This window comes from Bubalus kerabau, chromosome 18 (genome assembly GCF_029407905.1).
Source record: "Bubalus kerabau isolate K-KA32 ecotype Philippines breed swamp buffalo chromosome 18, PCC_UOA_SB_1v2, whole genome shotgun sequence".
NCBI classification, from domain to species: Eukaryota; Metazoa; Chordata; class Mammalia; order Artiodactyla; family Bovidae; genus Bubalus; species Bubalus kerabau.
Genome location: NC_073641.1, coordinates 59,126,723 through 59,142,525, shown reverse-complemented (window position 1 = coordinate 59,142,525; position 15,803 = coordinate 59,126,723). Strand labels below are relative to the sequence as shown.

The following is a 15,803-nucleotide window of genomic DNA, read 5'->3' as shown; positions in this document are numbered from 1 at the left end:
GGGAAAGAGTGAAGGCAGGAGGAGAAGGGGACAACAAAGGATGAGATGGCTGGATGGCATCACCAATTCAATGGACGTGAGTTTGAGCAAGCTCCAGAAGACAGTGAAGGATAGGGAAGCTTGGCATGCTGCAGTCCATGGGGTTGCAAAGAATGACTTAGCCACTGAACGACAACAACCATATGCATTGGGAAGGGCAGTCTGCCTGAGTCTCCCGGTTCAAATGTTAATCTGATCCAGAAAAATGCTCACAGGCACACCCAGAAATAAGGTTTAGCCAAATATCTTGGCACTCTGTCACCTAGTCAAGTTGACACATAAAATTAACCATTACAATTAATAACATCTCTAAACATCAATAGAATATATTACAACTAACCAATTTTTAAAGTTTAAATCTTATGATTATTACAAGTGAAGTTGCTTCCAAAGGTTCCCCTATACTTGGAGACCTGGGAGTCCTCCTTACTACCCTTCCTGATCTGTTATATGAGACCAATTGAGTCCTGTCCAGGTGATTCTACTCCCCCAGAATGTTAAGTCCACCCCCTCTCTTCTGCCTGCCTGCCTGGATGCATGCTTGCCCTATCACTGGCCTTACACCCACCTCAACTCCATCAATACACCTTCTATACAACCAAGGTCCAGAGGAATGTTTTCAAACTGAAAAGCTAACCCTTCATTTCCCTGCATAAAATCTCCAATCCCTCCTCGTGACATGTAGGAAAAAAGTTGCTTAGCAAAGCATATATGGCACTTCATGAGCTGCTCTTTCTAGGTTCAAATCTCACCCTGCCCCTAGTAACCTGAATGCTGTGTTTCCTGGAACCATTTGAATTTCCCAAGTACACCACGCCTGTGCACACTATGATGTGTGGGCACCTCTCTGACCTGCATGCCATTCCCTCTTCTGCCCCCTTTCACCTCCCCCAAAACCTTCTTAACAGATGTCTCATTGCTGAAGGCCCAGTGCAAGCATCCCCTAAGTAAAGCCTTTCCTGCCTGACCCCCGGGAAGCTGAGGGTATCCTCCCAGGTGTCTGCATTTTGAGTGTAAGCAGGTAGAGCATTGCTCGGTTTTGCAACTGGGTACTTGTGTATTCTCAATTCATTATGAGTTTTATATGGGAAAAAATGAGGCATGGTTTATATCTGTACTTTGTGATAATGTAATTCGTTCAACAGAGGAGTTTCAAAGCCCCAGTCATCTTGATATCTAAAGGGTTCAAACAAAGTTGTCATTCGTGACTACTCTGAACAAGCGCTCGGGAAGCTATAGCGCAGTGACTAAAACTTCCTCATCAGTAAAACAGTTGGTTGGGAGGACTAGATGAGTTCATTCATGTTAAGTTCTCCCATGTGTGTTTTATTCAGTAACACACTTACGAGGCAGTAGTTGGTCTTTGTTGATATCATCCTTTTATATCCCAGAGTATTATTACCCAATAATGAGAGAAGGTGGTAATGAGCATTTTTGTGAAAGCTGAACCAAATCTGGAATTAATTAAAGATAGCCCCAGATTTGTTCAACCCATACTGTCCACTCCTGGTTGTGTAATATCCCTACTCCTTATCCTGCATGGTAAAACAGGCCCCCAATATCCGACCCCAGTGGATTATTCCCATCTTAGCTGCCACACAGGATAAATCCTGTGTTTTATCCTGTGAATACTGCTCACTCCCCCTCTGCCTCCATACTTTCCTGTCCCTTGAATTTGCTCCTGCTATTACTTTATACTACCTGGGTTCCATATTTGTGTATTCAAATTATTTCTCTCTTCCAAGAATCCCCACTCCCAAGACTTATGATACCCCAGTGTCTAAATATTCACTTCATGCTGGTACATCTATCATACATCTCTCATGCAATTCATCAATTGCATGCTATTTCTTAGTCAATTCTTACCATCCCTGCTCTATTAGAAGTCTTAGATCAGGAAAATTCTCTCTAGTCTGACTGTACAAGTCATATAATCTCACTGAATCTGAGATGCCTCATCTTTAAAAAATGAAGTTCAAAGGGAATGATTTCTCATGTTCTCTGCAAGTCTGTAATATATACATGCATCCACTGGCCACAGATATTACCCATTGAGCCATGAATCAGTTTATTTTCAACCCAAACTTAGCAAATCTATAAAAGGGCTAAAGCTGAAATTTAAAATGATTGACCTAAAACGATGTAAGCATATCAAAATAGTGTCTTCATCAAAACTGAGCTAAGCTAGTATTTCATTAAATTGGGGTTTGGTTTTAAAATGCAGACAAATATTTCCCTGGACCGAATAGAGTATTCTTCCTGGAGTGCAGCAGATTTTACTGGATATTTTTTCTTAAATAGGAAACTGGAACTAAGAGTTTAGGAACAAAGTTGTCCTGTGATTGTTAAGTGCCTTCACCGTCATGTCATGACAGATGGGCAGCCACTATGTGAACCTACAGATTCAGCATAAGCAGGATTGCAGTCAGTGTAAAACAAGAGCTTCAAAACAAAGGGAGAGTTCAGAGCGACAGTTGAGGGGTACCAACCACCTTCTGCAAAACCACAGAGCCCCCTGGAGTTGTGCGCACAGGCTCTGACAAGCCACATCTTTGTTCTCCAGTGCTGGGGTGTATGCTTCGCTGCTTCCTGAAATTCTTCGACTTGGTAGCACATGGCTTCTGAATGTCATTATTCCCAGGACCTGAATTTCATATTATAAGAGTTTCCTGGGCAGCCTGCCAGGAGTGGGAGGAAAGTCCCCATTAACACTATCACGTGGTCGCTTAGAAGGCTTGGAGATGACATCATCAGCCAAGGCACGGAGCCCCGGAGGTGAGGCGCCTGGCTTTAGAGCGGCAGAGGGATTTGGGTGGAGGAGAGAGAAAATGAAAAGTATATGTACAGTCTACATAGTGGAAGGAAATATATGCATGTATTACATTTATATGATGTATTTGGCTATGTATATTAATGATATATGTTCATATACTAAAATAGACTGTGTACATATTTTAAATAGTAATATACAACGAACTGAAATATATAATGAAATGAGTGTTTCATATGTCATAAAATATATAATAGTTATATAATATATGGTATAAATATATACATATAAAATTTATTCCCACACATATTTAGGGGAAAGGAGTTTAGAGAGGCATCTAAAGATATCTTCCTGAGTACTAATTTCCTTATCTAGAAAACAGATTGTTTAAAGAATCAAGTGGAAAAAAAAAAGAATGAAGAAAATCAATAAACGTTTTCTCAAATGTTTATAAAAAGCACTTTGTAAATGTTATCTTTCAACAGAAATAAAAGACATTATAATTAACTATAAAATAGTTGGTTTATCAATGTTAGATATACCTCAGCCTCGATCACAATCCTGAGGATATTTAAATGTTGGAAGTTGGATTATCCCATCAGGTTTTCCTATAAAAGACTGCATGAAAGTGAAGGAAAGTGAAGTCACTCAGTGTGTCCAACTCTTTATGACCGCCGTGAACTATACAGTCCATGGAATTCTCCAGGCCAGAATACTGGAGTGGGTAGCCTTTCCCTTCTCCAGGGGATCTTCCCAACCCAGGGATCAAACCCAGGTCTCCCACATTGCAGGCAGACTCTTTACCAGCTGAGCCACAGGGAAGCCCAAGAATACTGGAGTGGGTAGCCTATCCCTTCTCCAGCAGATCATCCCGACCCAGGAATCGAACTGGGGTCTCCTGCATTGCAGGCGGATCCTTTACCAACTGAGCTATCAGAGAAGCCCTGATATATAGGGACTGTATATACTCTATAAATCATTCATTCATTTATTCAACAGGTACTTAGTGAGAACCAGCTCTGAATGAGGTATGAGGGATACAGCAGTGAAGAGTGTGAGTCCTTTTTTCTCAGGAACTTACATTCCATGAGGACAGCAAACACATAAATAAGTGTGAATAAAAGTGAATAAATAGGTATATAATGCCTCAAAGTGATAACGAATGCTGAAAATAAATGGGAGTCAGGCGGAGGGTACTGGTTCATTCAGGATGACTCACAAAGAGTTGTCCTATGAAAGGACAGTTGCTCTGAAGCCTAAGAAAGTGGGGGTGACCCAGGGTGTTATCCAGGGAGGCCCTGTCCAGTGCACAGTTGCTGAGGCAGGGAGGCACCTGAGCCATCTGGGAACTAGCATGGAGGCCAGTGGGCTTGGAAGAGGGGGAAGGCATAAGGGCCCAGGGGTGCAGGTCCTTGGAGGCCCCCTTTAGACTTTAGCTTTTACACTTGTAGTGAGACAGCCTTGAGCATGACCGGAGTACTGTTCCAGGATGTGTCTGGCAGCTGTGAAAATAGATCGTAGCAGGTAAAAGCAGGACAAACTGGTTGAAGGGATAGAGGATAATCCTGATTTTGTTCTTCCTGGACCAGAGAAGGTGGAACTGAATCCCTAGACGGTCACTTTGTTAGACTAATGACATATATTTCCCATGGTTTTCAAAGTATATCCATATCCATTACCTGGTTGCATCCTCATTATTATATCCCCAGAGTTATAGGCATACCAGCTACTCATTCCCGCTTCAGAGGAGAGTCTTGAGACTCAGAAAACTTAACCCTCCTGCCTCAGACCATAAAAAGTAGACCTGAGATGGATTGTGACTCCCAAGCCAGTGCTCTTTCTGCCAAACCGCAGTCATGGTCCAGCCTTCTATTTCCTATCTCACTTCTTTGGATCAGAGAGCTACCAGACCGCTGCAGGGTAAGAACTGAGCTTCCTGAACTTTCTAGAACCAGGATGGGATATTTACACACACAGTCTCATGTCTTCTTTACAGCCATCTTCCAGGGAAGCAGAGCACCCTTATTTTAAAGCAAAGGACCTACTTGAAGGACCGATTTGCCCAAACGTCAGGCCAACCACTGATGGATCTAGATCCATTGGAACCCTTATCTTTCTGATTCTAAAACCCCAAAGCCTCTTAAGCCCAGAGTAGTTAAATGATGAAATGAACACGGAAAGCCCATTCTTGCATTCCTTCTCCTGAGGGGCCAGGAAGGGAAGGGACCCAAATCCAGAGAGGGGTAGGAATCTATTCAGGAGCCCCCCCACCATTCCCCATTCCCCAAGGTCGTTCTGAGCGTGTGTTCTGTCTCTCCGTCTAGGATGCTCCAAGGTGACCTGCATCAGCTTGACCCGCGAGGCCTCCATTAAACTGTCCCCCTTGCACGGCAAACAGATCTCCATCCGCTACCTGGACATGACGGACTGCTTCGTGCTGGAAGACGAAGGCCTGCACACCATCGCGGCCCACTGCACGCAGCTGACCCACCTGTATCTGCGGCGCTGCGTCCGCCTCACCGACGAGGGCCTCCGCTACCTGATGATCTACTGCACCTCCATCAAGGAGCTGAGCGTCAGCGACTGCCGCTTCGTCAGCGACTTTGGCCTGCGCGAGATCGCCAAGCTGGAGTCCCGCCTGCGGTACCTCAGCATTGCGCACTGCGGCCGGGTCACCGATGTGGGCATCCGCTACGTGGCCAAGTACTGCGGCAAGCTGCGCTACCTCAACGCCAGGGGCTGCGAGGGCATCACGGACCACGGCCTGGAGTACCTCGCCAAGAACTGCGCCAAACTCAAGTCCCTGGACATCGGCAAATGCCCTCTGGTCTCTGACACGGGCCTGGAGTGCCTGGCCCTGAACTGCTTCAATCTCAAGCGCCTCAGCCTCAAGTCTTGCGAGAGCATCACGGGCCAGGGCCTGCAGATCGTGGCGGCCAACTGCTTTGACCTGCAGATGCTGAACGTGCAGGACTGCGAGGTGTCCGTGGAGGCGCTGCGCTTCGTGAAACGCCACTGCAAGCGCTGCGTCATCGAGCACACCAACCCTGCCTTCTTCTGAAGGGACAGCCTCCCGCCGTCGCTGTCGCCGTACAGACCTGAACAGAACACGTTGGTTTTTTTGTTTTGTTTTGTTTTTTCAGAGCAGCCTATGTAAGCACCGACACCCACTCGGAACAGCTTCTTTCTTCCAGGAAGGTTCTTCTTAAGGATCTGGCTTTTCTTCTTTCTAATTTCTCACGGGCAACAGAGGGTTAGGAAAGGAGGGTGAGGGAGCCCCATTTCTATTCCAGACAACGGTTTTTTGCAGGGGGAATCAGGTCATTGGTGGTGATGTCTCTTCTCAAAAACATGTGCCTCAGAAAGCTGACTGCGATGTCTTTAAGAACGCCCCCTTTTCAGTTTCTTTCCTCCTGGCCACATCCCCGGAGTTCTGCACCCCATCCATCCAACCGTACCCCTCCCTCTCCTACAGTAACAACAAATTGTCAGAATAATACTGCTCATGGCACCCCACTCCAGTACTCTTGCCTGGAAAATCCCATGGACGGAGGACCCTGGTGGGCTGCAGTCCATGGGGTCGCACAGAGTCGGACACGACTGAGCAACTTCACTTTCATTTTTCACTTTCATGCATTGGAGAAGGAAATGGCAACCCACTCCAGTGTTCTTGCCTGGAGAATCCCAGGGACAGGGAAGCCTGGTGGGCTGCTGTCTATGGGGTTGCACAGAGTCAGACACGACTGAAGTGACTTAGCAGCAGCAGCCACACCTCCTCCTCTTTAAACTGCTTGACTGGCCTAAACCACACTCTCCCATCCCATACCCAAGCAAAATTCTTGTTAAATAAACGTCACAGCACCTGCTATATACGCAGCACTTATAAACCCTTTTAAAGAATCACTTGCAGCAGTTAACAGGGTGAAGGAAGAGACCTGCCTTGTTCCTCCCATCCCACTCCCGCTCCACCACTTACTAGCTGTGTGACCTTGGGCAAAACACTTGACTTCTCTGGGCTTCTGCTTCCAGCCCTGAATCAGAGGACTTCCTCTGATCTAATCAAGGATGAGCTTCATGCCCATTTTAGAATTGAGGGAGCAAGAGATGTCAGTAAACCCAAGCTCCTTGGCAGCACAAGAGGCATCTACCTCTTCCAAGGATATCTATTCTGTGATGCTTTCAGGAGGCGTGCCAACCCCACCTCCTGTATGTTCTTCTCCCCAATCTGAGTGTCATTCAGTTTGTTTCTTTTGATGAGCGAGTCTCTTGGTCATCTTCTCTTGCCCAGCCAGATGGACGGCTTCTGTACACACATGCTTTTGGCATCACCCCACTCCACCCCATCGCACGGAGGTGATGGAATTCCTAATCACAGCAAAACCCACATCCCCCAGTCAGGTTGATCTTTCTGAGTGTTTCCAAGTAGGAGGGAAGACACTCACAATTTTTAATTAACAAGGGAGGCCCAGGAGAACATGTGTCCTCCAGGGTTTGTCAAATCCCTGTCGCTGCACACGTGGCGTGCACGCACACATCTGCCCTGCAGCTGGTAGGAACAGATGCCTCAGTTCTTTGTCATTCAGATCACATTTCTGTTTTCTCATCTATTTATTTTCTTGGGCATCCAGACTGCATCACGTGAAGCCTGTTGGGGTTAAGTCATAAGTGTTTACGTGTGCAGATTGCCACCCTGTGTGCCTCCCCTGTGATGTCTGCTTGTCCTTCCTCAAATATGCAGAGCAGATTTCCAGGTAGTTTAAATCCTGTCCACTCAAAAGTGCCCCACAAATGGAAGAGGGAACACGTGATAAGACGTAGGCACTGGCCCACCAGCTAAGACTTTGATATCCAACATTAAAGCCGTTGCCAAGTATAAATGTGAAATGGTCCTATTTGGATGGAAATCCATTTGCTATCCTCATTCATGCAAAGTCAGGATGCCAATAATCCCATTGCTTGTTTTCATGTCATTTCATTGATTTTTGTTAATAAGCCCATGACCTCTCTTAAATTATTCTCTGGCAACACCCCTCCTCCTTCACTTTCCAAACAGTTCATTCATTTCTTTCTCAGAGGACCCACCCTCCACACCCAGAGCCTGGTATCTCCAAGCTAAGCACATGGAACAGCTTCACATCCAGCCTATACACCGCTTGACAGCTGCACTCCCATGTCAGGCTCCCTGCGTGTCTTTGTCTTATTTTGAGAAGGAGATAGCAGTGAGATGCATCACATGATATATGGCCACCTGTCCAGTCAACACCGTCAGCAACTTGGAGGTGCAGTCAATGCCACGTGCCACAGGGAGAAAGGAATTGTTTGTCTGGGGAGAGTATCTAGTAACAACATTTAGAACCATGAAAGGGATTGAAGGTAGCATTCCCCTGCTGTGTGACTTGTGACTCTGTTCAAAGCTTCAGAATATAAGTCACAAAGGATCGTCCCTAACCCTTGGTACTGAGATCTTCCAAGTGAGCCAATGTAATACTCCTGGAATAAGAGGAAAGATCCAAAACGGCTCACACAACCAGAAAGGGAGTGTCCCATTCCAAATATCTTGATCACCACCTCTTGACCATAGCACCTACACTGTCTTCCAAACTTGAGACAAAGCCAGCCTTCACACTGATTACCTGGCATGCCCTATCTTTCCCCGTTTCGGTCTTTCTCCCAGTCTGCTCTTCACCCATTCCACTTCCCCTTGTCATATGAATCTATGACAGTGGTTCCTGGGGAAACAGCTCAGCAGATTTTTAGAGACCATGCAAAAAGCCTCACTAGGAAATTTACCTGTTTTTAAACATTGCTTCCTTCCTGCCTCTGCTAAATTGAATGCTCATTGTTGTTGTTATTGTTTTTTAATTCTAATGTTCAAATCACTGCGTGCTGTATGACTCTAGAAAGCCTTAATTTACTACCACCGAGAAATAAAGCAATATGTTGGTAATCAGGTTCAGCCTCATTTAATTCCCTGGCAGAGTAGCCTGATGTTCAGATGGGGAAACTCAAGAGTGAGGGAGAAACCTGCCTCCTGTTGAAATAGAGAGCACGTCAGGTCACTGCTGCTGCTGTCAAAGTTGCACCCGTGGCTGTGTCATTCCCCTTAGCTCATTGTCTTTGGCTAAAAATTAGCAGGTAAGTAAAAATCATTACATTCACAGTTTATATCTTCAGTTCCCTAACCCACCTTTTGATGGTACAGCAAAAAAAAAAAAAAAAAAAAAAAACCTGGAAGGGGAATATGGCAACTTGATTGAAAAGGAAAAATTATCAATCGATTGGAAAAAAGGAAATGCCAAATATCTCCCTACCCAAACCTTTAGATCAGAGAAATTAGTATGGCAAAAAGCAAGTACTGAGAGGTGAATGGAAAATTCCATCTTTAGCAAGTAAAAACATTTTCAGTTCAGTTCCGTTCAGTCACTCAGTCGTGTCCGACTCTTTTCGACCCCATGAATCTCAGCATGCCAGGCCTCCCTGTCCATCACCAACTCCCGGAGTTCGCTCAGACTCAGGGCCATCGAGTCAGTGATGCCATCCAGCCATCTCATCCTCTGTCGTCCCCTTCTCCTCCTGCCCCCAATCCCTCCCAGCATCAGAGTCTTTTCCAATGAGTCAACTCTTCGCATGAGGTGGCCAAAGTACTGGAGTTTCAGCTTTAGCATCATTCCTTCCAAAGAAATCCCAGGGCTGATCTCCTTCAGAAGGGACTGGTTGGATCTCCTTGCAGCCCAAGGGACTCTCAAAAACATTTTAGGAGATGCCAATTTTAAAAGTAGCTATCCTCAACTTCCTTCTTACCCTGATTCAGCTGCTTAAGGACTATCACATAAACCAACAGGACTGTTAACTGCTTTGAAATATTAACTCAAGGTAGCTGCATACAATTCTTGTCAAGATCCCAGAATAAAGTTAGCAGTAAATAAAATGCATATGCCCTGGAGGTTCATAATTTCTTATATTGACATTTGTTGAGAATTAAAGTCTTCGAGACGTTTGACATCCAAGAGCCCACAACATGAAACCAGTTTAGTATTTTTAAGTGAAAAAGAATTTTTTTTTTGCAGTAAAACTGCCTACCATGTCTAAATTTTCACAGAAAAATCATCAGAAAGTAGTGTTTTTGTTCAATAGCTGGCAATCATGATTAGTTCAGGAAGAAGTTAATTTGCAGAAATGCTGAATAGACAGTAGAAAAGGGAGCAGGAATATTTAGTGATGAGGTAAATATTGCATGAATATGTTCATGCAGTCTATGAAACAAAACTGGTTTTCCTCTTTCCATGCTCAAATGGTTTCTTCTTTTTGCTTCACACACCAGCATGCTAAGTCGCTTCAGTCGTGTCCAACTCTGTGACCCCATGAACTGTATGTAGCCTGCCAGGCTCCTCTGTCCATGGGATTCTCCAGGCAAGAATACTGGAGTGGGTTGCCATTTTCTTCTCCAAGGAATCTTCCTGACCCAGGGATCAAACCCATGTCTCATGTTCCTGCATTGACAGGTGGGTTCTTTAACAGTAGCGCCATCTGGAAAGCCCCTCATACAGCAGTAGTGGTTCTAAATGGTGCAGGAAGGAGTGGTGCATGGAGAGAGGAGATCCTGTTGCTGTCTCTCTGCTGGGGATGCTGATACCATACCATCATTGAGCCCTGCCTAAACACAGCTCCCGTTGCCCAAAGAGCAATTCATACTCGTTCCATAAAGACGACCACCAGATGGGCAAAGTTGTTCACTGAAGGCAAGAAAATATTGGGTTGACTAATAAGTTCTTTCGGGCTTTTCTGTAAGATGGTACAAAAAACCAGACGAACTTTTTTGGTCAACCCAGTACTTCCACAGACATTCAAACTGGGGACACACCAATCAAGACTATATCCAGGATATGATGATTCCTCCTTTCCTTGAGTGCAACATTATCTCCTAAAGCCACAGGTCCATTTTTGTAGTCTTTTTTTTCCTTCTCAAGTTAGCAGATCAACTTGAATTTGAAACTACATGAGATGAAAGAGCATGGTCTTTTGGGAGCTGAATAGTTTTCACCATCCCTGCCGTTAAACAGCACAGTGGTGGCATCTTCAGCAGGATGCAGCTAGAATGCTGATCTCATGGACCATCCAGGAAGGCTACGTGAAAGCTCTAAACTATTGCTCAGGCTGCTGTTGCTGCTGCAAAGTCGCTTCAGTTGTGTCCAATTCTGTGCGACCCCATAGACAGCAGCCTACCAGGCTCCCCCGTCCCTGGGATTCTCTATGCAAGAACACTGGAGTGGGTTGCCATTTCCTTCTCCAATGCATGAAAGTGAAAAGTGAAAGTGAAGTTGCTCAGTTGTGTCCAACTCTTAGCGACCCCGTGGACTGCAGCCTACCAGGCTCCTCCATCCATGGGATTTTTCAGGCAAGAGTACTGGAGTTCAGAAGATAGCAATCAACATCATCCAGGTATCAACGTAGGGCTTGGAAATATCATTAAAAAATAAAATAAAACTTGATCTAAAGATTTCCAAATCTGCTTATTTCTATGTTGTCGAATGTTTCTCCTTCTGGCCACTCAGCTATTGCATTTTATACTGATGAAATCAGCATGTCTGAATTCTATCCTGGCTCATGTAATGATCAACATATTAGGGAAACTGGATGTTGCAGTCTTTCTCCATGAACAGTGAGTCCCCAGGGAGTGCTAGTCATTTCTTCTGAAGGAGCAGATGGTACTCAGCCTCCTTTAACTCCTTTAATGAAGGTTTATTGATCAGGTACTATGAGATGTTCTGGGTGAATAAGAAACAATATCATTTCCCTAAAGGAACTCCTATCAAATAATGTCATGCAAGTTATAAGGTGGAAAAGGGAATAGAAAAAGGAGATATACTTTCATTCATTCAACAAATAAATATTTTTTTTAAGAACCTAGTATGTGTCAGACACCATGCGGGCACTAAGAGTCTTGCCCTGATGGTTGAAAAAAAGAAATAATTTGCCTTCAGTTAGTCATATGGAAATAGAAAGTTCTCTTTTGTCCTAAGGTCATCCCATAGATTAATTCCTATATACACATACACACTGTCTCTCACACACCCACACACACACATATAATCTCTAAAAGATGGGAACATTTTGAAAAAACAACACTGAAATATAAATTCTTGGAAAAACTCTAAGAACCTCAAAACAGCCTGATGCTCTCCCAAACAACATCCAGTCCAAACATACAGACACAGCCCAGAGAACTGCCATCCTGATTTCCCCAGAATCTAGCTCAAGGAGAGGAAGATTGTAGGTTCTTCTCTCAAGAATCCTTGGATTCTTCAGCCAACATGATGCTCTTTGGTTTTACCCTAATCCTCGTGCACTTTTGATGGGAACGGTCAGAATAAGCAGGTTTCTCAGTGCGCTGAGTCTCCTTATAAAGAACCAGTCTGTGTCAGTTATCTCAACCATACTGGAGGACCCAAGTAAGATTGATTAAGTAGCCATTAAAATTGCCAAGGAATGGATTTCACTTGTAAATTCCCCGAGTATGGGTTCTTTGAAGCTTCACATTTTATCAGGGTAGTCAATGTGAAATTATCTGCCCACAGTAATAATCAGCTAAACAAGGAAATGCATTAGAAACTGGGAGAGTGATAGGAAAGCTTTTAATTCCTGTTTCTCTGCAGTCAGAGGCAAAATCCTCCTGGTTTTTCAGAGCCCCAAAGCTCTCCCGAGTCTGAGTAGTAGTAGACTTATTAAGCTCATTGCCAGATAGGCACACAAAAGATAGAAGGGAGGGGATTTCTCATTACAAAGATTAACCAGTAATTGGTACTTCCTTTTTCTCTAATCTTCTACCAACCGCTAATGAACACACAGCCACCTTCTATAAATAAAATCTTAAAAAAAAGAAATCCACGTTTCACATCATGAATGAATTCTACATGGGTATTTACATTAAGAATTTAAACAAACTTATCATGGTCCTTTTCATTTAAGAGAAAGTAGATACAGGAACAAAGCTGTCACAACTGATATATATCCTTCTTCATTTTATCTCAAAACCTTTCTTTGGGAGATGGAAACCAAAACAGACATGATTACCTTTGTATAATTTTACATTTTTCAGACTTCCAGTGTAACTACACAAATGCATTGAATTTCAAAATGTGCCATCTCTCATTTTGCAGTCCCACCCCCCAGTAATGGAGAAATGTGAGAAATGGGGGTTTTTCATGTTCCCTGGCCACTTGGTAAATCCCCTGAAAAGATCATTTTGCTGAACAGATCCTTGTCTTAGTAGAAGATCCAGAGAGGGAGAATTCAGACCATTTCTTTTGTTCTTGTTACAGCCACACAGGCCAGCAAGTGATTTATGACATAGTTGATCTATATGAATGATGTTCATGAAGCACAAGTTTCCCATCAGCTAGTCAGAGTGTGAGACTCCAGTTGACTCTTCTATGTTCATAATTTTAAAACACCCAAAGAATAATGACCATGAGCATGCTGGAAGTTTGGAGACCAAGAAGCTGTGGATTTAAAATGAAAAAAAAAAAAAAAAAAGAAAGAAAGAGGAAAAAAAATAACATTCAAGTAACGACCTCTAACTCACATAATGAAAACCAGAGTCTCCTCCGGATTTCCAAGCTGGCATTGTTTCACTGGTACTCTCACCTTGGGGCTCCTGGGTGTGATGTTTCTTTTAAAAATAGTGCCCTCAGGAAAGCAGTGGGAAATACAAACACTGCCACGGGAGGGCATTAGTCTCCTTTCCTTTTAAAACGTGTGCTTAATCCCACATGCATGAGGCAAAATAAAGCTTAAAGGTGATCGTGTTATGTAAGGAGTCTTTTTGCTTTTACAAGAAGAAAAGCCACACGTTCTCAGGTACTGTCTCTGTTTCTTTGACTTCCCTCATCCTCAATTCACTGGTTTCAGGGCTCCAATGCTTGATTCTTCACAGTCAATAGCTTATTTTGGCCATGAAGAAAAGCGACCTTTCTTTCCTGATTTTCTGGTCAATGCACAGTATTATATCAGTAACTTCACAATAGAGTTCCTCTTCCAGGTTTGGTAACCCAGAGTTAAAGCTTGGGAGCAACTGGAATCCAAGAAAGGCCTTGGGAGAATTTAGCTGAATGTCTGCTTTGGCTGAAACTAAGAAATCTTTAGCAAGTGCAACCTTTTAAACTTTTTTAAAGGTTATTATTTACTGACTCTGTGCTTAGTCTCTCGGTCATGTCCAACTATTTGCAACCCCATGGACTGTGGCCCACCAGGCTCCTCTGTCCATGGGATTCTCCAGGCAAGAATACTGCAGTGGGTTGCCACGCCCTCCTCCAGGGGATCTTACCAACCCAGGGATCAAACCCAGGTGTCCCTCATTGCAGAAGGATTCTTACTGTCTGAGCTACCAGGAAAGTCCATTTTTTGACTCTAGTGAAATGAATTTTATGTATCTCATATCTTTTATATAAAATTTATAAATTGTATGTATTACCTTTTTGCACCCCTGGAGGTTCATTGGTAAAGAATCCACCTGCCAGTGCAGGAGATTTGGGTTTGATCCCTGGATAAGGAAGATCTCCTGGAGGGGAGCATGGCTACCCACTCCAGTATTCTTGCCTGGAAAATCCCATGGACAGAGGAATCTGATGGGCTATATTCCATAGGGTCACAAAGAGTTGGACACTACTGAGCGAGTAAATGACATTAACCTTTTGCTTAGTTCTGCTCCTTGAGTTCTCTGTGGCAAAGGATGAAACACAAATTCAAGTTGGAGTCCTATTTTTTTTTATCCTGTTTTTTGTTTTGTTTTTCACTGTGCTAGGTGGATGTGGCCACTGTTGTTTAGCACACCATTTTCAGAAGATGTGCCCCTTTTGGGGGGCCTATGGTGACTTCAAAGAACTTCTCAGGCTACATTGCTAAGTGTGGGTAGCTCAGTATTCAGGAGAAAATACCACTGTCAGGGCCCTGGAGTAATTTTTCGGGGACACAGAATATTGTTGGAGATGATCCTCGAAATATAACCAGCCTTGATCTGGAAGACTAGAGGTGTTACACTGTATTTCTCAAAGGTGAATTCAAATTGTATTATTGTTGTTCAGTGGCTAAGTTGTGTCTGACTCTTTGCAACCCCATGAACGGCAGCATACCAGGCTTCCCTGTTCTTCAATATCTTTTGAGCTCAAACTCCTGTCCACTGAGTCAGTGATGCCATCCAACCATCTCATCCTCTGTCATCCCCTTCTCCTTCCCTCAGTCTGTCCCAGCATCAGGGTCTATATGCAGAGGCTTAATTACCCCATAGCTATAAACTGTAAGTGTAACAAATTTGGAAGGCTTTTTGAGTTTTTTTGCCAAACCTAAAACTTCATTATTAATTTGTAGATGTTCACTCACCACTTTCAATTTCCTACTAATTTCCCTGGATGGTCCTGTTTGTGCAGCATTTACAGTGGGAATTTTGCTCCTGTTTGAATCCAAGGCTCCTCATCTCAATGATTAGTGACTACCAGGAAATCTCTTGAAAATGGTTACAAAATTATAGGTAAGCGCTCAATAGATGAGACTTAAAATTTCAAAAAGCCACTGAGAGAAACATTTTAAGTTTCTTTATGAGACTTTGTTTCTGGTAGAACATCACCAGACCAAAAGGTTTGTAGGTCTTTTGTCTTGCTTTTAATGAATACCCAAATATTTCCCTTCTATATGTCCAGGAATGGAATTGAAATACAAATAAGTGATTCTTTAAAAGATTAAGTTTCATTTTTAGAAGTGTTCCAACTTCGGTTAAAAGGATTACAATCAGAAATTTTTTATCTCGGTTTGCCTTCATCATGGGAATACCTGCTGGTCCCTCTGCTTTATGTAACTATACAAAAAAAAAAAAAGAAAGAAAACTTTGCTTTCTGTCTGGGTTGTAATGGGTGCAATAGACATGAATCATGAGGTAGACAAGCTCTGAATACCACTGATTGTATTCCAAGATATTATTAGCATAGAGATAAATTTAAGTCTG

At 43.5% G+C, this 15,803-nt stretch overlaps 1 protein-coding gene across 1 annotated transcript in view; it reads left to right on the top strand.

Moving 5' to 3' along the window:
- The window catches only part of FBXL7 (F-box and leucine rich repeat protein 7), a 468,776-nt gene extending 460,029 nt beyond the window's left edge, over positions 1–8,747 (top strand). Inside the window, exon 4 of the mRNA XM_055554709.1 lies at positions 5,134–8,747. Coding sequence (XP_055410684.1) covers positions 5,134–5,870 — 737 coding nt within the window. The 3' untranslated portion in view covers positions 5,871–8,747. The remainder of the gene's footprint in view (positions 1–5,133) is intronic.
- Positions 8,748–15,803: the final 7,056 nt, after the last annotated feature.